Source organism: Myxocyprinus asiaticus, chromosome 17 (assembly GCF_019703515.2).
Source record: "Myxocyprinus asiaticus isolate MX2 ecotype Aquarium Trade chromosome 17, UBuf_Myxa_2, whole genome shotgun sequence".
Classification (NCBI taxonomy): Eukaryota; Metazoa; Chordata; class Actinopteri; order Cypriniformes; family Catostomidae; genus Myxocyprinus; species Myxocyprinus asiaticus.
Window position 1 is genome coordinate 23,218,233 of NC_059360.1, and position 25,943 is coordinate 23,244,175.

At 36.9% G+C, this 25,943-nt stretch overlaps 1 protein-coding gene across 2 annotated transcripts in view; it reads right to left on the minus strand.

The window, feature by feature from the left end:
• The window catches only part of LOC127454832 (rho GTPase-activating protein 5-like), a 62,388-nt gene extending 50,221 nt beyond the window's left edge, over window positions 1–12,167 (minus strand). Inside the window, exons 1-2 of one of the 2 annotated variants that reach the window (XM_051722286.1) lie at window positions 11,813–12,167; window positions 1,039–4,923 (exon numbers count right to left, since the gene is read on the minus strand). In XM_051722286.1, coding sequence (XP_051578246.1) covers window positions 1,039–4,752 — 3,714 coding nt within the window. In that variant the 5' untranslated portion in view covers window positions 4,753–4,923; window positions 11,813–12,167. Of the gene's footprint in view, window positions 1–1,038; window positions 4,924–11,790 lie in introns of both variants that reach the window. The other variant, XM_051722287.1, reaches the window with a different exon arrangement.
• Between the last annotated feature and the right edge of the window lie 13,776 nt (window positions 12,168–25,943).

The following is a 25,943-nucleotide window of genomic DNA, read 5'->3' on the forward strand; positions in this document are numbered from 1 at the left end:
TAACATATAGGAGAATGTTGGACATTATGCATGACATAGGGCAAAACAGGTGCTGACAGGTAGTAACCTAAAAAAATCTTCTTTATGATCAATACACAAGACTTTTGGACATCATTTTAACTTCAAGTAATGCTAGATAAGTACTAGATTAGGGCTGCAACTAACAATTATTTTGATAATTGATTAATCTTCGATTATTTCTGCGATTAATCGATTAATCAGATAACAAAATTATTTTATTTCCTGTATTTTATTAAAATATGATTTTTCAAAAACTGAAACGATAAAGGGCATAAGGATTTGTTTTGATTTACATTACTGAATTAACAATTCTTTACTCTCACAAAACTTTGAACAAAGTCTGAATCATAAAAAGTTAAGTTTAAATGTATTATTATTATTACTTTCAGGACATATGCGAAACAGTTGCTTAACTTGTAAAACATAACAAAAAAAAATGCTCATCATTAAAGAGTAAAATGATCCATAGGGCATCTAGTGGGACAAAAGCTCAGCCCAGCAGAAGGCAATAGTGACACCAGAATATAAATATTAATAATTCTGCTCAACTGAATACATAATTATGTTAGACTCATACAGTATGCTTGTACACTGTCACTGATTATATTCATTTAAGTATTTTAATATTATAGTTTTTAAAATAGTATGTTTATCCAGCAAAATAATGTTTGCCATTGTATAAATTGACTAGTGAACTGTATGCTAATTATGATCTTCTTTATAGATCATGTTTATAAAGTGCTCTCGTGCGCTGGAAAACTTGGGTCGTATTTTTCCGCTACAACTTGTCTCCGTTGTTTTTCAAATAAGTTTTATCATGCAACACATTTTTCACTGGGCTGTGAAGTGACGTCACTGACTGGACTTCTCCGTGTTTACTGCAAATATCCAACTAATCGATAATGAAATTCGTTGTCGATGATTTCCATTATTGATAATTATAGATTTTATCATTTAGTTGTTGCAGCCCTATACTAGATAAGCAAAGTATATAAGTACTTTAAATAAGTAGTTAACCTTTTTGGGTTCCTTGTTCTTTGGTGCTTTCTTTTTCTTCATTTTCTTATCATCCTGCTCTGGGTCTGATGTGATGGCTGGATTGTCTATTCCTCCTTTCCAAGGATCCACTGGAGAGAGAAGAGGGTCCTCTTCACTTCCTCGGTTGCCCCTTCCTTTCTTCTTCTTCTGCATTGCAGGCCCCGACTCATCATCACTAACATCTGAATGTACACGTCTATGATAAGCTTTTGTCTTGCTAAAGAGGATCTTGGAGCGATGTTTGTACTTAGAAGGCCGTCTACCACCCTGAGACTTAAACATGGAGTCAAAGCCATTCTCCTCATCACCATGCAGAGCAAGTCCACCGAATGAGTTGCGGATCTTTCCAGATCTACTGTGTGCATCTTCAGGTATGGCATATATATCATCACTGAAGCCTTTTGATTTGAGAGTGTCCACCGGCTCTGCATAGTTGTCAGATGCTTCAAGGTCGTCACCGTGAACCATCATTGGACCACGTGCCCATCTGGAGCTCTTCATTCCAGCCTCAATTGTCCTCAGAAGGTTAGGATCCAGCTTCTTCACATTGGGCTTGGGCAGCACATTGGGTTTAGGTTTTACTGGGGGGGGCACTTTGTGGTTACGATCATGATCGCCAACGTGTGTGCTTTGAACGTGGTACTCGTTTCCTTCAAGGTCAATTCTGTACTTTCGTTCACTAGGGTTGGGCAGCAGCTGAACATCATCCCCTATTGGGCTGTAAGGTGGTGGTCCCTCCCCATCATCCTCAGAGTCAGGGTAGTACTGGTAGGCAGGTGAATGGCTGTGAGGAGATTGAGGAAAGACATCTTCACCGGTGCCTGTTCCGTCCCTACTGTTATCAAACATGAAGAAGCTTTCGATGTTGCTCTTCTTCTCAAGAACCTCGTTGAAAAATGGTGTAAAAACCTCTGTCTGCCTATGATACTGGGACAAGCAGTAGAGTGCGGTAAATTTAGCCGTAATTTCGGTAGCAATGTGCTCCCCTTCAGTCATGAGCTCTTTTATCGCCTCATTCTCAAAGAAGTCCGCTTGGCTGTCCGTAATGGCCACCAGTTGAACTGGAATGACATCCTGGACCTCAGCCAAGAATGCCCTTAGCATAGCCATAGAAGACTTTCGTTTTGCTGAGTAAACTAGTATGTACCCATGCACTAATTCATCCTTTCTGATTCCAATGGAGGAGTGATACGAGAGCACGGTGACATGTATGCGTCTTCGGCTGTCGCCAATGATTTTGTCGAGGATCAAAGTGTTGCATTGACCGGGCTGTCCGGCACTGCAGGAATGTGAATCCAAAAAAGGAGAAAGAATGAGATCCACACTGAACGGATCTCCACACATGGCACACATGACTATACGCAAATCAGTCTCGGACAAATCCTTAATGGAGGGCATCGGGCACATCACATCGAAATTGTGCTTCAATCCTTCTAACACTGCTCTGAGGGCCTGTTTTATCTGAGACTCATTAAACTTTCGTGGAAAGGTGCCTGAGGGAATATCTATAAAAGTACACTGTAGCTTATTTGCAAGCTGTTGGCCCTGATGCCTTAAAATAGGCATGTTTTTGCAAACGCTGTCTCGCTGATTTGCTAGAATGAGAATGAATGGCACTGGCTGGCTATACCTATCCCTTCTGCTCTGGGCAATCTCAGCTCGGATCCGGCTTACACGATCACCAATGTAATTAAGTGACTCTATAGAGCTGAAGACACAAAAGAATCCATGGGCCTTGAAAGTCGATAGCCAGGAATGGTTCAAAAGCATGCCAGAATTGACATCTACAGGAAAAAGTTCTAATTCATAGATTTTTCCATCCAGGGTGTATTCATCATCAGTGGACTGAGCTCTGATTTCATTTGCAAGTTCCTGTGCCAGACCTTCTCTGCCCACTAGACACAGGTTCACTTTATCAATGTTGGCACTGTTGTAGTAGATATTTGTGCGACCGTGATCCAATTGAACAAGCCTGTTTGCAAGGACTTGCTCAACTTTCAGATCAACACAGGCCGTGCCACTGAGGCATGTTTCTTTTGTGGGGTGATAAACAAACCCAATGTGTTTCAGTAAAAGAGACTCCCTGTCGGTTGCGAGTTTCTGGAGAGCTCTGTATCTAGGCTCCTCATTAAGTACAGAGTGAATCTCACTCATTTTGTCACAGCTTGGGGTTGCATTCAAATCCAGGTCATAGAATAGCTCTGCATGCTCGAATAGCATTTCCTGAAACTCCTCTTTGGCCCTTTCAACTATTTCCTGCTGATGCCGACTATAAACATCTCTGCGATCTGATTCAGTGATGTATTTGTACGCCTCATCCTCCATGACAAAACACATGACCTCTTCCCATGGTTGTCCGGGGCTTATGAAATGCACTCGCTCCAGAGTCTTCTTGAATTTCTCCTTCATCTCCAACCGCCTCTTCTCAGATTTCAAATGCTGGATGTGGTTTTGATAAATCCTTTCTCCTTCCATAGTTTTGAGGACATCAAAGGGCACTCTTCTGTCATCGGTTTTATCAAGGTGGTCTGTCTCATACCACGGTGTTTGTTCTAACTCAATGAAACAGTACTGAAACTCAGGCCTCCTCTTCATAATGTCCTGTGCCTCTGTCCAACTCAGCATCTCTATTTCCCCTAGGTTGTTAAGCAACTTATTAAGAATTTTTGGCAGACTGGTAAGATAATCCTCCCTCCGCCTTTTGATATGCTCTTGTCTCAGCTGTTCTGTGTGCTTCGATAAGGTGTTTCTAGCCTTTTTGGTGCCTTCTAAATTGATGTACTCTTCATAATCTGGGTGGTTTTTAAATTTATTGCTCACAGTTTTCCAGTTTGTGTGATAATCTCGGACAGTTTGAATGATGAGTTTTTCAAATCTGTCAGAGACTGAAGCTACTAATTGTCTCTGGGCTTTGTAAGCTTCCAAGTAAGAGATGTTTTTGGGTTTACCTCGAGTTTTGTCCATCTGTTGTGTCAGAGCATTGAAACAGAGGTCCACATTAACAGATGCTCGAGCTGATGTCTCGACAAGCATAAGATTCTTTTTACCTGCAACAAATGTCTGGACCTCCCTTAGGTATTGCTCGACACACTCGTCACATTTCGTTGCAGCAATTATAATGGATTTCTTTGTCTTGGAAATTTGAGAATAAAGGTTGTGGACAAATTTCATCTGGTCCTCGAATTTTCTATTGCATCCTTTACTTACATCTATACACAACACAAAGCCATCAATATTGAGCTTGCCATCAGGCATCTGTTTCTGATCAAAATCCTGTTCTAAACCAAGCTGGTCTGTGCAAATGTACATCAGTTTTTCAGCAGACTGAAGCTTCGTATTTGCAGCCCGTTTTGTGTAAGGCTGCAAGTTTGTGCTCCGATGAGGCAAGAAGGTCTGGTCATCGATGAACTCAGTCTGCTCAATGATCTGAATTCTACACTCGAGGCCATCGTCCCCTCGATGTAACACTTCACCCCAGTATAAGAAGTGATCATTATTCACCACACGCCCTCCAAAGTCAATTGTGCTTAACACAGAAGTGTGCTCCAAGTAGTAGCAGTCCGCACTGGGGCGTACATATCTGTTGCATAGGCAGGATTTACCTACGCCACAGTTCCCCTTGTCTTTCTCAGTGCCTGAGAGCCCGACAACACTGACAGCGTATGTCGGACGGGGCTCCTTATTCTTGGCCATTATATTGCCCCTCTCATTGCTTGTTACGTTAAGTGAAGAATGCCAGCAAGGCAAACATGCACTTCCATTGGCTAGTGCAGGCGCATTTCCATCTCACTTTGAATGAGATGCTGTATCTTTAATATGAATCATTTGTCCTGGATGACTGCTCTTTCCTCTCCTATCACCTTCCTGCAACATAAAAATGCAAATAATAAATTAGATAAAGCTGCAAAAAGCCAGCAAAATTAATATTCTGGCAAACAGCATTGGATAAATGTGTTGAAAAATGACACTCAGGCACAATAACAACAAAACAAACATTCAAACGTTATGTTGACTAAAATAATAAGCGACAGAAGTGTATCCAGGGCTTGACATTAATACCCGCCTACCCACAAAATGCGGGTAGAAACAGGCAGTGGTAGGTAACTCTGTCACTCTTACTAGCCACTTTAGCAGGTGACATTTTCAGGTTTCTTCCAGCATTGAAAATTCTGTGAATGTCGGGCTGCCGAAGCAAATTAAATTATATACATCTTGTGTCGATATTAAAGTTTCTAAATGTGTATAAGCGTTTTTTGTTGTTATTGTTGTTGTTGTTGTTTTTCTCATAACAAACACTATAGTTTATTTTTTAGAAAGACTATCTGCATTATTCTTACAAAAGCCACTGATAAACATGCAAGAATAAAAGTAAACTGTCATAAGGGCAGGTCCTGTACAATTTTGAATGAATGGGTATAAGTCTGGACTTTCATGAATTATGGATAAATTATTGACAAAGTTTTCTTCCAGTTCTGTCCTACTCCTGTTCTTACTGGTCATGTTTGCTTTCAGATATTCCAAGAGATTACGTAAATCATTAGGCCTGTGTCCTGCTAAACTCATATCATTCTCATTCAAATCAAATGGCCAAACAAATGCATGCAGTTAAAGTCTCCAGTTACCTTTATCACTTTTTATTTTAAGGCTTTTAAAACTAATGAATGACATGAAAAATAATGTTTTAAATATAAAAATATTTCTAAATACTTAATATATGTCTCTCTTTTTGGTCAGTTTTAGTTTTGGTCAATTTTACATTTACACTGTTGTTTTTGGAACTCATATATTTCTTAGAAAGATTTCTGTCCTAATTGCTTCACTTTCACACATTATTTTAATTTAATCAGTGATGCTTGGAGTTCAGCTGAATGACACAAAAACACGCTGTTGATGGCATTTATATATTCGCTTAAAATTCCCTTATTTCGGGATTAAAATGTGATTGGAATTTGAAGTGAACAATAATTTAACTGTGGTTAGATCAAATAACCATGATCAGACGATTATTTAATAATCACAACAGGCCAGGGGCCTGGTTAGCTCAGCGAGTACTGATGCTGACTACCACCCCTGGAGTCTCGAGTTCGAATCCAGGTCGTGCTGAGTGACTCCAGCCAGGTCTCCCAAGCAACCAAATTGGCCCAGTAGCTAGGGAGGGTAGAGTCACATGGGGTAACCTCCTCGTGGTCACTATAATGTGTGGTTCTCACTCTCGGTGGGGCGTGTGGTGAGTTGTGCGTGGATGCCGTGGAGAATATTGTGAAGCCTCCACATGCACTACTTCTCTGCAGTAACACGTTCAACAAGCCCTGTGATAAGATGCGCGAATTGACGGTCTCAGACGCAAAGGCAACTGAGATTCGTCCTCCACAACCTAGATTGAGGCAAGCCACTATGCCACCACGAGGACTTAAGAGAGCATTGGGAATTGGGCATTCCAAATTGGGGAGAAAAATAAATAAATAAATAAAAATTGCAACAGGCCTACTAATGACTTTGCAACACCACTACCCACAGTGGCCGGTGAGCCAAAAAGTTAACGTCAAGCCCTGAGTGTATCCATCACCTATTTGTTGCACTTTGAAAACTGAAAATTTTAGAGAACAGAAGTAAATGTTTACAACTCCAATTCTACTACAAAGGCTGTCAAATTAAAATTTGAATTTTCACTGAATTTAATATAAAACAGTACAATGATATAATGAGCATTCAAATTTTGGATGTGCGCCAAGCACTGATGATGACTAAAATAGGCGCAGTACAACAAATAAAACAGAATCCCGGTTTCTCGAAACACGTTTTAAAGGTTAAATTTACTTTTAAATTGCATTGCTACTTCATGAGACCCTGAAAAACCAGCGAGACATGGCGCAACAGTCAAAGACGTCCTTCTAGTGCATGCTTACATAGAAAAAAGACCTACATGTTCGGAGTGAACAGGCCTCTGAGGTGGAGGTCTTTGGTGGTTGTGTCTTGACTATGCCTTACTCTTGTATCAGAGTCTCACTGCATAAGCATTAGGTACATAAATAACTGTATTTAATGAAAAACACTGTGGTAACACTGGTTTTATGAAGTTTGAGTCCTTGGTAGTACTATGGCACCCGTATAGGCTACTGTGCAACACTAAGTTAAAGATGCTGTAAGTGATTTTAGCTGTTCTGGAACTTCTACGAGACTGTGCTGTTAAATTAGACACGCCCTCTCTTTCCAAAACACAACTCTCCAAAGATATTTCACTAAAGATGAATCTAAATATGACATTAAACCTGAATGATCTGCTTTAACTACCTCACCAAGAGAAAGTGCAAACAATTGACAGGCAGAAAGCACATCAAAGTCTTCTGATATGGCTGATCAAAGAATGTGTCTGCAGCTAGTGCTGTCACAGACACCAGTGAGATATCTCAGGACACTTATTTCAGTGATTTCTTTCATAGACTAGGAACATTTTCTGTTTACCATTCCATTAAAAAAAAAAAATCACTTACAGCACCTTTAACATAGAACTGTATACTTTAGCGTTTCTTTTCTAGTTTTACTTTTTTACTTACTATTTGAGCATATGACCTGGCTAAATCTTTCGAATTTATCATTTTATGCATATTTGTTAACAGTAAGATATGTTCTTTGCAGTAAACATTCATTATAACATGGTGCTAATTGGTTTATATTGATTTGTTGCTCCCTCTTGTGAACATAGGAGACATTGATTTAAAAATAAGATTTCTTGTAGATTTTTCCCCCAACCTGAAAGAATGTCTTTAAAATTCGAATATAATTCAAATTCAATTTGAATTTTGATAATATTTCTGTGAAAAATTTGAATTTAGTTCCTCAGACCTGTTGACAGTTCTAAAACTTGCATTTGAATTCCCTACTCAAAATACTAGTGTTGCAAAAGTACCGGTACTTCAGTACCAAGTCGATACTAAAATAAAAAAGATGTAACGATACTTTTGAATCGTTACATGATTTGAATGAATGTATAAATCTGACTGCTCATCCACTAGAAACTCCACAGACATTGAGAAACATTCACGTTGTATGAGATGACAGAGCAGAGCACTAATCTACTGTGAACCACGCTGCACATGTAAAATATATATTTATGTAATGAAATCACAGCATTTGCGCTTTAATTTCAACTCAAATTTATTTATATAGCATTTAAAACAACAGAGTTCACCAAAGTGCTAATCAAATTTAAAACATAACATTTAAAAATGACCACATACACAAACACCAGTAATCTAAAACACAAACACTCCAAAACTGTGTGCTACAATTCATTTGTCAGACTCAAAGGCCATGGTATGAAGAGATGAGATTTCAGACGTGAATTCAAAGCCTCCGTGTCACCAACTGTTTACCCATAAAGTGAAGATTCCAGCAAAAATACCCTTCATAATAAAAGCACATTTCAAAATATAAGCTATAGCCCTGAAATTGAAGAAATTGTGATAGAAATACAGGTGCATCTCAATAAATTAGAATGTCGTGGAAAAGTTCATTTATTTCAGTAATTCAACTCAAATTGTGAAACTCGTGTATTAAATAAATTCAATGCACACAGACTGAAGTAGTTTAAGTCTTTGGTTCTTTTAATTGTGATGATTTTGGCTCACATTTAACAAAAACCCACCAATTCACTATCTCAAAAAATTAGAATATAGTGACATGCCAATCAGCTAATCAACTCAAAACACCTGCAAAGGTTTCCTGAGCCTTCAAAAGGGTCTCTCAGTTTGGTTCACTAGGCTACACAATCATGGGGAAGACTGCTGATCTGACAGTTGTCCAGAAGACAATCATTGACACCCTTCACAAGGAGGGTAAGCCACAAACATTCATTGCCAAAGAAGCTGGCTGTTCACAGAGTGCTGTATCCAAGCATGTTAACAGAAAGTTGAGTGGAAGGAAAAAGTGTGGAAGAAAAAGATGCACAACCAACCGAGAGAACCGCAGCCTTATGATTGTCAAGCAAAATCGATTCAAGAATTTGGGTGAACTTCACAAGGAATGGACTGAGGCTGGGGTCAAGGCATCAAGAGCCACCACACACAGACATGTCAAGGAATTTGGCTACAGTTGTCGTATTCCTCTTGTTAAGCCACTCCTGAACCACAGACAACGTCAGAGGCGTCTTACCTGGGCTAAAGAGAAGAAAAACTGGACTGTTGCCCAGTGGTCCAAAGTCCTCTTTTCAGATGAGAGCAAGTTTTGTATTTCATTTGGAAACCAAGGTCCTAGAGTCTGGAGGAAGTGTGGAGAAGCTCATAGCCCAAGTTGCTTGAAGTCCAGTGTTAAGTTTCCACAGTATGTGATGATTTGGGGTGCAATGTCATCTGCTGGTGTTGGTCCATTGTGTTTTTTGAAAACCAAAGTCACTGCACCCATTTACCAAGAAATTTTGGAGCACTTCATGCTTCCTTCTGCTGACCAGCTTTTTAAAGATGCTGATTTCATTTTCCAGCAGGATTTGGCACCTGCCCACACTGCCAAAAGCACCAAAAGTTGGTTAAATGACCATGGTGTTGGTGTGCTTGACTGGCCAGCAAACTCACCAGACCTGAACCCCATAGAGAATCTATGGGGTATTGTCAAGAGGAAAATGAGAAACAAGAGACCAAAAAATGCAGATGAGCTGAAGGCCACTGTCAAAGAAACCTGGGCTTCCATACCACCTCAGCAGTGCCACAAACTGATCACCTCCATGCCACGCCGAATTGAGGCAGTAATTAAAGCAAAAGGAGCCCCTACCAAGTATTGAGTACATATACAGTAAATGAACATACTTTCCAGAAGGCCAACAATTCACTAAAAATGTTTTTTTTATTGGTCTTATGATGTATTCTAATTTTTTGAGATGAATTGGTGGGTTTTTGTTAAATGTGAGCCAAAATCATCACAATTAAAAGAACCAAAGACTTAAACTACTTCAGTCTGTGTGCATTGAATTTATTTAATACACGAGTTTCACAATTTGAGTTGAATTACTGAAATAAATGAACATCTCCATTAAAATACCATTGTTCTGGGGAAGTAAGAAAGTCATACAATTTGAGACGACATAAGGGTGAGTAAATGATTAAAGAATTATCATTTTTGGGTGAACTTTTCCTTTAAGTGCCCTTCGATTCCTCCAGACCACTCGTAGATCTACAACGATTTTCAAGTAATATTTAAAGGGATAGTTCACCCAATAATGAAAATTCTTTCATCATTTACTCACCCTCATATCATCCCAGATGTGTATGACTTTCTTTCTTCTGCTGAACACAAAGGAAGATTTTTAGAAGAATATTTCAGCTCTGAAGGTCCATACAATGCAAGTGAATGGGGACCAAAACTCTGAAGCTCCAAAAATCACATAAAAGAAGCATAAAAGAAATCCGTATGCCTCCAGTGGTTAAATCCATGTCTTCAGAAGCAATTTGATAAGTGAAGGTGAGAAACAGATCAACATTTAAGTCCTTTTTTTCTATAAATCTCCATTTTCACTTTCACATTCTTCTTTTGTTTTAGCAATTTGCATTCGCAGGAGAATTTATAGTTAAAAAAGGACTTAAATATTGATCTGTTTCTCACTCACACCTATCATATCACTTCTGAAGAAGTGGATTTAATCACTGGAGTCGTATGGATTACTTTTATGCTGCCTTTATTTGCTTTTAGACACTCAAGTTCTGGCCACCATTCACTTACATTGTAAGGACTTACAGAGCTGAGATATTCTAATAAAAAATTCAGCAGAAGGAAGTCATACACATCTGGGATGGCATGAGGGTGAGTAAATGATGAGAGAATTTTCATGGTTTTGGGAAAATGTTTTTACGATCTACTTACAATGCTTTTGGGAAACGAAGCCCTGGTCCAAATTTACACCAAAATCAAAAGAAACAAATAAGAAATAATAATTTGCATTTTGAAAATGAAGCTTATTTTGGGGGCCATTAAGACATTATCGTCATGACGCACATTTTACCCCTAATTTTCAATATATTATTTACACTGTAATGTATTTATATATCATAGTACTACTTCCTTGGTACTGGCTATCATTTTCAAAGAATTCAATTGTAGCACACCAGCGTTTTTACTGTAATACAATGGAAAAAAATACTGTTGTTACTGTAATGAGAATCATCATTGAAAACAATGGGAAAAGTAAAAGTAAAACGTCCGAATGCGTTATAGAAATGAGAATTGGGGGTAACATGTGCTTAAGCGTCACAATGCAAAAAGTCTTAGTTAAGCCTCCTAAATAATTTCTTTTTAATGTGTATGTGTGGGGGGCGGATTTGGGGTGAAATTTGATCAGGAAATTTCCTAGACAGGTTTCGTGGACCCAATAGGTCTGCCTGCATTCATATTCCAGGAATTGCATTTCACATGGGAATAATCTGATAACTGCACATCACACGTGCAGAAGTGTCGTGTTAAGTAATACGCCGATTCAGGTAAGTTTGGGTTAGATTGTGTGCATCGACACGGGCCTTGCCCCTAAACAAGGCATTAGACGCTTCCTTTGCTCGCTAGCTTCCCAGTTAGCCAGGGCTAGTTTAGTGTGACACCGATACACCGCATTGTAGCCGAAAGAGACACAACTGTGCAATTGTATAAAGCAACACAGCTATCGATTACACACGGAAATGCATTACATGACTAACCGACCAGAGCAAATTAGGTAAAGTAAAAGACAAATAAGCATGATAGAAAGTCACATACTCCTCCGTGAGCATTCCCCTACCTAACATGGTCGCTCCCGACACCACAGGCAGGAGGTGGCATTCCAACTATTCCGTGTATTTTACATTGATTAAATCCCACAACAAATTCCAGTTGTCTTTTAACCCGTGAGTGAATGGAATAATCGGTGAAATCTCCGAAAGTGCTTGTTTTCAGTATTTTCTAGCAGTAAGACTGGTATGCGTGTAATCGGAGAGTCCTCCCCTCTCATTCCAGTCAGTAATGGCGACGGATAGATCCGGCTCTCACTCTCTCTCTCTCTCTCTCTCTCTCTCTCTCCAATAACTTTTCCATTCCGCTCACCGCGGGGGCACGCTGCGCGCTCACGAATGGCTTTCAGGATCATGTAGGGCAGGCTAATACTTTCTTTGGATTTTTGATGTCTAAAAATGCGATTTCTATTATAGCAACAAAATAAATAAATAAGTAAATGCTAAGAAATAGATTAGAATTAGAAATGCACTAGTGTGTATTTTAACAATGTAATTACACATGTATTTGTGGTATTGCCGAACATGATGAATAAGGTAATAAGGCATTGGTTTCAGATAATAAGATCTTTCTTCCATGGATATGCAATTAACTAGACGGGTGAAGAGTGGTCAAATGTGTACAATAATATTAGATAGAAGTTTACACATTTATTTGCTTTAACGTTTCCTCCTCTTCCACTGATACAGTTGTATGCTGTCTTATTTATTTGGACCTATTCCGTTCATTTATTGGCTGTCACAAATAATTAAGGTCTTATCCCTATTCTCAGATAGAACCGGTTAAAGATTCAGCGGATTTTAAAAGAAGTGGTAGCCTATTATAATGGTTTATTTTGTATATCTTTAGTTGTGAAATAATTTTACTGTGCATCTCTTATTTGCATTCTTTCAACCAATTATTTCTAAATTATTTTGTTAAATTATCTAACTTTTTGGTTGTAGTCTCAGCTGTCTCAATGCAATTTCAGTGACACAGAAAATACCCTGGAAAGATTTGGAAACTTATCCTGTTTACACCATTGTTATCTATTCCGATTTGTTACAAAGTCTAAAGTAAAAATGAAAAACTTTTTCTGTCCCAGAGCTTTCCATGGGGGTAATGTTTAAAGTATGTTGTTTGACATTTGAATGACCTCACTGGGCATGTAGTTTAATTGACTAAAGGCTTTATTCTTGACAGACACGCTTCTGACTAATGCTAACTTCGTATGCTTACTTTTTTGTTTTTATTTTTACTATTAATGTCCTTATTTATAATTATTACTTTCTACCTTCCAAACGTTTGAATCAGTTACTCATCAAAATGTATTATAAAAAAGCTAAAAATGTAATAACCGCACACTCCAGTGTCTTATCCCATATCTCCACATTAAAAAAGCTTTTAAAATTACACTTTTGTGCTATAAGTAAAAGGTTCTGTGTTGCCACTAACCAGCAGGACTATACATATTTGGAGGGTCTGATTAAAGGAAAAGTCCTTTTTGTATTTAATACAAGTTTAGCTCAGTCATCAGCATTTGTGGCATAATGTTGATTACCACAAAAACATAATTTCGACTCGTCCCTCCTTTTCTTAAAAAAAAGCAAAAATTGAGGTCAAAGTGAGGCATTTACAATGGGAGTGAATGGGGCCAATTTTTGGAGGGTATAAAGGCAGAAATATGAAAATTATAATTTTATAAAAGCTTACATTAATTCTGCTGTTAAAACTTGTTTATTATTAGAGGTGTGGAGTTATTTAAATAATAATTTAAGGGTTTACAGCTTTATGTCATCATGGCAAAGAAGTTGTAAAATATAGCTTTACACAGAAAAGCTTAGTAAGTGATTTTATCGCACTAAAATCATGTTAACACGCTTATATTTTACATCTTGTGACTACTTATGGAACAGTGAGTATTTTAAAGTTTACGAATTGTCCCCATTCACTTCCAGTGTTAGTGCCTCACTGTAACCAAGAGTTTAGAGGGACAAGTCGAAATACATGTTTGTGGCAATCAACATTATGCCACAAAAGCTGTCGATTGAGTTTAACTTGTATTGAACATGGAACATTCCTTTAAGGAATTAAAGGGATAGTTCACCCATAAACAAAAATGATCTCATCATTTACTCACCTGCATGCCATCCCAGATGTGTATTACTTTCTTCTGCTGAACACAAATGAAGATTTTTAGAAGAATATCTCAGCTCTGTACATCCATAAAATGCAAGTGAATGGTGACCAAAACTTCGAAGGTCCAAAAAGCATATAAAGGCAGCATAAAATAAATCCAAATGACTCCATTCCATAAATTATCCTCTCTGCCCAGTAGGTGACGATATGCACAAAGAATGCGAATTTCCAAAAACAAAAGAAGAATGTGAAAGTGAAAGTAAAGGTGGATATTTATAGTACAAAAGGACTAAATATTGATCTGAAATATTGACCACACTTATCATATCACTTCTGAAGACATGGATTTAACCACTGGAGTCTTATGGATTACTTTTATGCTGCCTTTATTTGCTTTTTGGAGCTTCAAATTTCTGGCCACCATTCACTTGCATTGAATGGGCCAACAGATCTAAGACATTCTTCTAAAATCTTCATTTGTGTTTAGCAGAAGAAAGAAAGTCATACACATCTGTGATGGCAAGGGTGAGTAAATGATGACAGAATTTGTATTTTTTGGGTGAACTATCCCTTTAAGGTGGGACATATAGTCAGCCCACATCGAGGTGTGCTCCAGCCAGTGCTGCCTCTCTTGTGATTGAAATAACTGTGTTTGAGTGAGCTTTATTTTTGACTCTCTGTGTATTTTATAAAATAATACACTGTTCACCAAAGTTATTGTCTTGAGAGAATCAGTTCCCAAGACAACGCCAGTCTGTCTGTGGTCAGTGGCAATTTCAGCACAAATGTCAAGTTTCTTGGTTTGTAAATGCAAATGGTCAATCAAACACTACTGGCCACTATGTTTTTGAAATCATTGTTTTGCTGAACATCTGCTTCAAATTATTGCTATGATTGTTCAAGACAGGAAACGGGAATCGTATTCATTTTCATAGGCCTACTGTTTAAAAGTACTGCTTATAATTTACAGGCCTGTTGTAATTGTCGTTTAACAGCATAAGTCTGCATAACAGATTAAGAATACTCACAAATCATTGTAAAATTCTGTTTAAAAAAATAAAATAAAATAAAAAAATAGGTCCTTTTACTTATTTTAGTGATTTGCAAGTGAAGTGTGCATTTGATAAGTTGTTTCAGTGCCACGCCATCATTTTGGAGTGGCCTTTTGGAAACCATGACCATACATTTGATAATTTATCCAGAGCTGCTTTGTTTTTCTGTACAAATGGTCTGAAAGGCTGCAGAGTGAATTTCATCACAATGTCAAGATTGTGTATTTGACATTCAAATGTTATTGCCATTAGCCATGTGCACCCATCACTTCCTCTAATGACATTCATTTCCATTCATATATTCTTGCAAACTGGACCATAACTCTCTTTGGGAGTGCCAAAGTGTCTGAGTGGCAAAGTAATGATTCAATTGGAATTCTGAAATAAATTTTGTCATTCAATTTATGATAATCAGGCAGTTCAGAATTACATAAATAGCATCTCTTTTCATAGCCCCAAAGACAAATGCTAAATGCTAATGCCTAGCTCACCCTCTCAAGACACCATTGAACATTCCCTATAGGCTTTTAACAGCCATGTTTCAGTCATATTCACTTCTTCAACTAGACATGCGGTGCATTAAGGAGTGAGCATATTTGAAATCTGCTGATTTACTGCCATTTGCTTTTCAATAAGGGATATTTCACCCAAAAATGACAATTCTGTCATCATTTACTAACCCTCATTTTGTTCCAAACCTGTATGACTTTCTTTCTTCTGCTGAATACAAAAGGAGATGTAAGGAAGAATGAGAGCCTCAGTCACCTTTCACTTTAATTGAATGGAAAAAAGATGGTGACTCAGTCCTTTACATTTAGCCTAACATCCACTGATGTGCGCAGAACGGGGACTACAGGAGCGCAATCCCCTGCCCTTTTCGTTCACATATCTAAAGGTGTCTTTCACAAATCTAAAGGTGCCCTTTTGGTCGAGGGGAGATTTAAGCAGAGGTGCTTTTAAGAGCACACGCTACAGCACAATTCCCCACTGACAGGCTGAAGCGGGCAGCACAACCCCCAACAAACCTTTGGAGGGTGAGTAAATGATGACAGAACATTTCTGGGTGAACTATCCCTTTAAGCACTGCTTAATATGAATTCATAATCAGTCTATCAAATATTTTTGTTTCATGTTAAACCTGCAAGAGCATCAGTAGATTCTGGATCCCAAAGTTTTAAGTAGGATGTTTTTATTACTGTTATAATTTTTGAATGGTGCTATTAAAACCATTCTGAAAACAGGGACAGCATTCATTTCTGTAATGGTTGACAGCTTCCGTACACATCTTTTAATGCAGTCTGAATGCAGAGTAGCATTAACTAATTCTCTTAATTAATGAGCACTGGAGTTATAACTTCGGCTCACAAATCATTGTGCAAATGTGTGGACATTAAACATACTTATGTGACTTTCTTTTAGTCTATGCCTCTTTTAAATTTCCCGACTCCTCTTTTTTTATTCATCATGAATTATTTACCTTCCCCCCACCCCTAAATCTCCTTCAAACATCCCTCAGATGTTGTGCCTGCAAGCCTTGCTGAGAAGCGCTGGTGTCCACACCCTTTGTGTGGATTCTGATTGTGCAAGATAAGGCTAGTCTGTTGTGTAAAATAGCTGAGATCTTAGGTATACATTCAATACAGGAAGGGTATCCCCCAAGTTCATTTTTTATAAATACCTGCTCAACTACTCAAACTCCACTGGTTCAGCATGAAATACAGCTTTTACTCCTTTTTGTTACAGCTAATGGAGATCTGTTCTCAAAGTTGTATTTCAAAGGAGACAGACCAGTGCTAGAGTTGGGGATTAAAACCACCTTCAAATCGACGCCTCATACATTTCCTCCTCTTATTCCCCTGCGTGCTGCAGTGCGATTGGAACCAGCTACATATTGCCATGGCTATGGATCCATGCTTGTGATTCAGGGAAGGGCTGGGTTTCCAGGTCACTAAAGACAAGGGCTAAGTTCATAATAGCATAATGCTTACTACTCTTACTATTGCATACTGTATATAGTAGTACTGAATATAGTATGTTATTTTCTGTATGCTTAGAATATCCGGATGACCTGCAATAGTCTACTACATTTGCATACTACTCTTACTATTTTTGCCTTATTAAGAGTAATATTGTAGTGTGCTGTTCCAAATATAGGCTACATTTGGAACAGCATACTACCATACTACTCTTATTATTATAAATGGTATATTATATTAAATATGGTATATTATTATTATAAATAGTATTATTTTCTGTATGCATAACACCCAGATGACTTTCTACATTTGCATTCTACAAAGCATATTAGCAGTGCTGGGTAGTAACAGATTACATGTAATCCAGATTACATAATCATATTACAAAAATCGAGTACTACATTTTAAAACACTCAATCAGATAACAGTTACATTTTATACTTTTATATACAGACTTCACCTGTCAGTCAACTCAAGAATGTGCATCCACATTAGCTATACAAGCCCAGAAAATTGCGTTTTTCAGCGTAATCTGAGGTAAAGAAGCACAATTTATGATTCCAGTGTTGGCAGATTTTACTGTTGATTTGAAATATGCTCTTTGATCATAATCTTCTTGACCAACCATTTAGACCAAGATTTAGGTGTTCTCCCATTCAAGTAGATAAGAGCTGCAATTTCATGACTGGAAATAACTTCCTGAGGGCGTGGACTGACTTGCTAGATAGAGTTTGATATTAATCAGGCAATGGCAGTAAATTGTTCTTAAATTTTTTTAAATCTTTTTAATTTTTCACTCTAAATCAGCCTACCACTGATATACGTTAGTTAGACAACGCCTACTCATGATGAATAAGTATGCAAGTTACTAAACCCTGTTGATGCATAGTTGTGAAATACTACTGTACTGTATGTCTACATCATATCCAGTGACTAATTATTTATTCTGGAAGTATGGACAAAAAAAATGAAACCTGGAAGACAGTTTTTGAAAAAATCTTCTAAATAAGAATAATTTACACTGGCCTTTTCTCCCATCTTGGCAGAAAATAGCAAGTAAAGCAAAAAAAAAAAAAAAAAAAATAATGGAGAAAAAAAAATTATGGTTCATAAAGTAAGTTTTCTTAAATGCATTTAAACAACATTAAATCAAAATAGTATAGATTATCCTATTTAAATGTATGTGATAAGAAATAAATTAGATTGAGGTAATCATTCAAAAATAATCAGATTAGATTACCTAAAAAAATATAATATAAGATATTACGCTACTGATTGCAATTTTAGTCGTAATTGTTATCAGTGCCGGAATGCAATTCTGAAGTAATCTACCCAGCGCTGCATATTAGCATACAACTTTTACTAATTCTGCTGTATATACAGCAGAAATAGTAAGAGTAGTGTAGTAGTATGCAATTCCGAACATAGGCTATGTTCAGAATAGCATACTATGGGTAGTATATAATATTATTTTCTGTATAACCAGATGACCTACTACATTTGCATACTGCATAGTATACTAGCATACTACTCTAAATATATTCAGCAGAAATAGTTGGAATAGTATGCTAGTATGCTATTCCAAACATAGCAAAATTACAATTCTTATTTACAAGATGACAACTGTACAACACTCTCTGAATTAAACATGCAACATGAGCATGAACATTCAATCATGTAACCAACTGTTTCAAACGTTTATTATGGGATAATTCAGACCTCTTTGCTTACTATTTTTAAAAACAGTAGGCAACATACAGATTATGAGAAGTACTCAGTAAATAGCAGGAGATATCCTACATAGTCTATAACTCAACGTCAGTGCTTTTTGTCAAAAAGTCTTACACTAAAGTAAAAACTAGGCGTGATTTTGCATTGAACCTTTAAAATAAATGCTGTTTTTGTTTTTAAGGTAGGCTGAAAAATAAATAAGCACTGAATGGGAGAAGCTATTGGATCTTGAGAAATCTCTGTATATGATTACATGTTTCCTATGAGAAGAAAAGGGCTTCAATGGGCAGTTATTTTGTTACTTTAGCTAAGCTGACAGAGCAGAGTATTGAAGAATTCATGGAAACATAAAATAGAGAAGACATCAGAATATACATATATATATATATATATATATATATACATACACACACAGAATATAAACTATTGACTACTCCTTAAATTACATAATCTGATGTTTCTTGGAATCAGTTCTCAACATATAGCATTAATGAAGATATATAAATGTATTATATGTGATGCCAACAGTATAACCTAGTGCTTGGAAAAACCTTGGCCCCAAAAGGCATGTACCTTACATAAATTTAATAAATTATGTATGTCCTTTATTATGCATGTACAGATCACCATTTCAGCTAGTTCACTGGCGTAAGGCCAGTATATTCCACATGTAAGGAGTCTATCAAATGAATAACTATATTAAATGCAGTGAAGACTTCATCACATGCTAAATATTAAAGAATGAGAGGAAAGAGGTTACCATAATTAAATTATTATTTATGTCATTGGCATTATAATGGTCCAATGGATAGTAATCTAATGAATCAGGACTGACCACTCTTGAGCAATAGGCCTATTCCTTTTTAATACATTCTTAGATGATGAAATATGCTAAGATTACATATTTTAACTTTAAATCACTTTTTTATTGTACACCAGGTTCCTTTATTAACAGTCTTTGCTGCATGAATCAAAGAAGACACAGAAATAAGACTGCCCTCTGTCCTCTTGGGCTGCACAGCTACCCCATTTAATTATTGATTTATTTCCATAGCCTTAGGAAGTAGAAGCTATGAGTACTCTATGCTGCATTTACCACATGGGGCGAATTTTGCATTTATAATGTCACTGACAGCACTGCAAAGACATTGGGATGTGTAGAAATCCTTTGCGTGGAACTGGAAATTACATGATATATACTCAAAATCATGTTTCTTACATATGCATTGTTGAGTTATGTGAATATACACTCACTGAGCACTTAATTATGAACACCTGTACACCTACTTATGCATGCGATTATCTAATCAGCCAATTGTGTGGCAGCAGTGCAATGCATAAAATCATTCAGATATGGGTCAGGAGCCTTAGTTAATGCTCACATCAACCATCAGAATGGGGAAAAAATGGGATCTCAGTGATTTCGACCATGGCATGATTGTTGGTGTCAGACGGGCTGGTTTGAGTATTTCTGTAACTGCTGGTATCCTGGGATTTTCACGCACAACAGTCTCTAGAGTTTACTCTGAATGGTGCCAAAAACAAAAAACATCCAGTGAGCAGCAGTTCTGCAGACGGAAACACCTTGTTGATGAAAGAGGTCAACGGAGAATGGTCAGACTGGTTCGAGTTGACAGAAAGGCTATGGTAACTCAGATAACCATTCTGTACAATTGTAGTGAGAAGAATAGCATTTCAGAATGCACAACACGTCGAACCTTGAGGACGATGGGCTACAACAGCAGAAGACCACATCGGGCACTTTATTAGGACCATAGTGTTCATAATAAAGTTCTCAGTGAGTGTATATTTATAATATAGTTACATAACTATATATTATAGGTATATAATGTATAGTTACACTGGCGGCCAAAAGTTTGGAATAATGTACAGATTTAGCTGTTTTGGAAGGAAATTGGTACTTTAATTCACCAAAGTGGCATTCAGCTGATCGCAAAGTATAGTCAGGACATGATTTAAAAAAACAGCACCATCACTATTTGAAAAAAGTCATTTTTGATCAAATCTAGACAGGCCCCATTTCCAGCAGCCATCACTCCAACACCTTATCCTTGAGTAATCGTGCTAAATTGCTAATTTGGTACTAGAAAATCACTTGCCATTATATCAAACACAGCTGAAAGCTATTTGGTTGATTAAATGAAGTTTAACATTGTCTTTGTGTTTGTTTTTGAGTTGCCACAGTATGCAATAGACTGGCAAGTCTTAAGGTCAATATTAGGTCAAAAATGGCAAAAAAGAAACAGCTTTCTCTAGAAACTCATCAGTCAATCATTGTTTTTAGGAGTGAAGGTAATACAATGCTTGACATTGCCAAAAAACTGAAGATTTCATACAAAAGGTGTACATTACAGTCTTCAAAGACAAAGGACAACTGGTTCTAACAAGGACAGAAAGAGATGTGGAAGATCAGATGTACAACTAAACAAGAGGATAAGTACATCAGAGTCTCTAGTTTGAGAAATAGACGCCTCACATGTCCTCAGCTGACAGCTTCATTGAATTCTACCCGCTCAACACCAGTTTCATGTACAACAGTAAAGAGAAGACTCAGGGGTGCAGGCCTTATGGGAAGAAATGCAAAGAAAAAGCCACTTTTGAAACAGAAAAACAAAAAGAAAAGGTTAGAGTGGGCAAAGAAACACAGACATTGGACAACAGATAATTGGAAAAGAGTGTTATGGATCTTAACCCCATTGAGCTTTTGTGGGATCAGCTAGACTGTAAGGTGCGTGAAAAGTGCCCGACAAGACAGCCACATCTATGGCAAGTGTTACAGGAAGCGTGACAGCTAGAATGCCAAGGATCTGTAAAGCTGTCATTGCTGCACGTGGAGGATTTTTTGATGAGAACTCTTTGAAGTAGTTTAAGCAGTTCTGAACATTTTTTTCAAATTGTAATAGTAATTTTTCCCATTATTAATGTCCTGACTATACATTGTGATCAGCTGAATGCCACTTTGGTGAATAAAAGTACCAATTTCTTTCCATAAGAGCAAAATCTGTACATTATTCCAAACTTTTGGACGCCAGTGTATGTATTTCTGTAATATATTTATATTTATTGTATTTTTGTGATCCTTTTATGGTGCTTTTTGGAGCTTGACAGCCCCTGGTCCCAATCCACTTTCATTGTATGGAAGAGAGCAGTATGAACATTCTTCAAAATTACTCCTTTTGTGTTCCATGGAAGAAAGTAAGTCATACAGGTTTGACAAGAGATTTATTGTAAACAAGGATTTAAATATTGATCTGTTTCTCACCCAATGTGATTGCATCACTTCAGAATACCACTGGAGTCGAATGGTTTACTTTTATGCTGCCTTTATGTGATTTTTGGGGCTTGAAATGTCTGGTCACCATTCATTGAATTGTATGGATCTACAGAGCTGAGATATTCTTCTAAAAATCTTTGTTTGTGTTCAGCAGAAGAAAGAAAGTCATACACATCTGGGATGGAATGAAAGTCAGTAAATGATGACAGAATTTTCCTTTTTGGGTGAACTATCCCTTTAATGAGCAGAACCACCCAGCCCAAATTAATCTAGTCAATCTTTCTGGACATTATCTGAGAACACAGAATCAGCACTCTCAAAGATTTGGTGAATTCCACATATCTGTATGATTTTATTTGCTGTTTACACCAAAATGAGTCACACCACTGTGCTCAATTACATCAGACAAGGCATGTTATCAGAATAATGCTTTCTTTATCATGAAAACAAAGAGAAAATAAATAACACTAAAAGTATCTGTCCAAACTCAGCTGAGGTCATTGTACAGCTGAAACCCCGGGTTTGGTCTTCTGGGAACATGCAGGCAATTGAGACCATAAGAAAGCAAAATAGCTTCATTGCGGTGATGAATCACAGACTGGTCTGTCTGGCCTGTGTTACACAGGGGCCGGACTCAATACGGCTGTTACAGCTGAGTTAAGGGAGCTGTGAAAATATGCAGGAAGTGACCCTGTTTTTCTCATCCCGGGTCCCGCCTTTTGCACTGGGACCAATTTTTCCTTATTAAATTGTGCCACTTATCTATCATAAGAGAAAAAGTTAGGTTAGACCTAACTTGGCTCATTTAACTATACATCAAACACAACTAAATCTAAGAAGGATATATGAATACATTTGCAGTGCCATCAAGTGGTGCAAATCTGTAACTACTACAAATCATTTGTAAAACAGAAATCAGATATTTGTCTTTAGAAAAGAGTATGTAGAACGTAAACATAAGACTAAAATGAATCTGGTGATATTGCTCAGGCTAAAGTAACAGGGAATATGACCTAAACATTTTTGGTCTGTTCTGGTGGGCCAGCATTTGTTGCTTTCCACAGCTTAGCCTAGTATAATATACTGACACACCACATTAAAGCACCTTAAGTTTGTCACAAAATCATTGCATATCAGCAGTAAATTCTCATTTTCATTCTTTTGTAACAGTACACACCCTTCAGAATTGTTCAAATTCAAAAATGATTTTATTCATCTTTGTTATATTTATCCTTATAAATAACAAACAGTATGTTAGTACATAAAGATCATAAATTATTATATTCTAAGAGATATATGATACCATCATGGTTGGCTTGACTGATTTAGAAATTATTTGGAAACTGAATACTGATTTTATCCTCTGGTCATGAAATCTACATATTTAATCTGGAGGTCATTCAACTTGAAAGCTCCACCAGTCATTTTATCACTGCTGCTACTCTTCTGTAAGCCTCAGCCTTCAAAGAAGAGAAGTGTAAATAAATAAAAGATAGTTTTGAAATAATAAAACAAAAAAATTCATTTTAGAAAATGTTTTTGTAGTAATCTAAAAAACAGTAACACTTATAAAAACTGCCATTTTGTTAGTTTGAAGAAATATTCCGGGTTCAATACAAGTTAAGCTCAATCAACAGCATTTATGGCAAATTATTGATTACCACAAAAATTAATTTTGACTTACCCCTCCTTTTCTTTAAAAAAAAATAAATAAATAAAAAAATATCTGGGTTCCAGTGAGGCACTTATAATGGAAGTGAATGGGGCCAATACATAAATGTTGGCCCCATTCCAGTGGTGGTGGAGTAGTGGACTAAAGCACATAACTGGTAATCAGAAGGCTGCCGGTTCAATCCCCACAGCCACAAACATTGTGTCCTTGAGCAAGGCACTTAACTCCAGGTTGCTCCAGGGGGATTGTCCCTGTAATAAGTGCACTGTAAGTCGCTTTGGATAAAAGCATCTGCCAAATGCATAAATGTAAATACTCACTGTTTCAAACGTATAGCCACAAGACATAAACAATGAGTGTTAACATGATTTTAGTGTGATAACATCGCTTACTAACCTTTTCTGTGTAAAGTTATAGCCAATTTTACATCTTCATTGCCATAATGATGTAATATCAACCTACCCTAAAAAGACTCTTAAAAATTATGATTTAAACAACTTTACAGCTCAAAGAAATGAACAAGTTTTAACAGAAGAATTATTGCAGGTGTTATATTAAAAAAATTATAAGCTTCACATTTCTGCCTTTAAACCCTCCAAACATTGGCCCCCATTCACTTCCATTGTAAGTGCCTCACTGTAACCTTGACTTTCTTCTTTTCTTTTTTTTTTTTTTTTTTGTGGTAATCAACATTATGCCACAAATGCTGTCGATTAAGCGTAACTTGTATTGAATCCGAAATATTCCATTGACATTTTACAATTAAGGCATAGTGGGAAGCACACAGTAATTCAAAGATAAATGTTTACATGACTATTAAGAGTTTACCGCAATCTGACAAATTAGAAATTCTCAATGAGAATTTACATCAAAACATTTAAGTGATAAACTGAAAGTTTTTTACATTACTAATAAAACTTTAGTTATGAATGCCAGCACGAATGTAGAAATAAAGGCTTCATACTTATACATTTAGATTAAATATTAATGCTAACTATGTGCACATTGCCATCTGTGTAATTTATCAACAAAATAAATTAAGAAAATTAGACAATCGTGGGTCCTAAATTAATATACTGAGTGTAAGCTTTTATAATTTATATGATACCTATCATAGTGGAAATTAAAACAAGACAGAGGGGTATGGCATAAATGACTTCTGGCTATCTGGGGTAGACACAACCACAAGTTGTCCCTTGTCTGATGTCTTTCTAATATTGAGATGAAGAGGAATGTCTCCTGGACTGAACAGAGAAACATAGTGATCTTACAGTTTGGCAAATTCACTTGAGTCAAATATAAATAGATACATTTCAACTTTGTTGTACCATTTTACATTTTCAGACTTTAATTTCAAGTTAAATGCACTTAAATACTACAACAATCGGTAACAAAGTAACTCCTCTGTGAATAAATGTTTTAGAATAGCGTTAAGTTACCAACCATCTCAACACCAAGGGTATGAGCCAGCTCTTTAGCCCCCTCTGAGCCAAAAATGTGTTTTTGGTGATTGCACTTGGGGCACTGGAAAACAGTCATGTTTTGAACCAGGCCCAGCACCTACAAGAACAAAAAAATTTCTTTCACTTGAGCAGGGTTTCAACCCTCCACTGAATCTTCACTACAGAGAAAGGCAATTAAAATAACTTAAACAGATCAGGTAATGAGAGTAATGTCACCAAATCAACACCAAAAATACTTACAGGAACATTAACATTTCAGAACATCTCAGCACCTCTGCGTGCATCTAGCAAATAAATGTCTTGGAGTGGACATTATTACTGAAACTTAAAAGAAAAATTGCCATCAGTTTGTAATAAATTCCAAATTTTCATTAGGCTGAAACATGTAAGGCTGATTAGACTGTTAGAAGTACTTGCATTATAATCAGAACATTATCATTTACTTGCATTTTGTTTAAAGGGATAGTTCACCCAAAAATGAAAATTCTCTCATCATGCCATCCCAGATGTGTATGACTTTCTTTCTTCTGCTGAACACAAACAAAGATTTTTAGAAGAATATCTCAGCTCTGTAGATCCATACAATATATGTGAATGGTGACCAGACATTTCAAGCCCCAAAAATCACATAAAGGCAGCATAAAAGTAAACTATTCAACTCCAGTGGTTTAATATATGTATTCTGAAGTGATGCAATCACATTGGGTGAGAAACAGATCAATATTTCAATCCTTTTTTTTACAATAAATCTCCACTTTCACAATGAGAAAGAATGTGAAAGTGAAAGTGGAGATTTATAGTAAAAAAGGACTTAAATATTGATCTGTTTCTCAC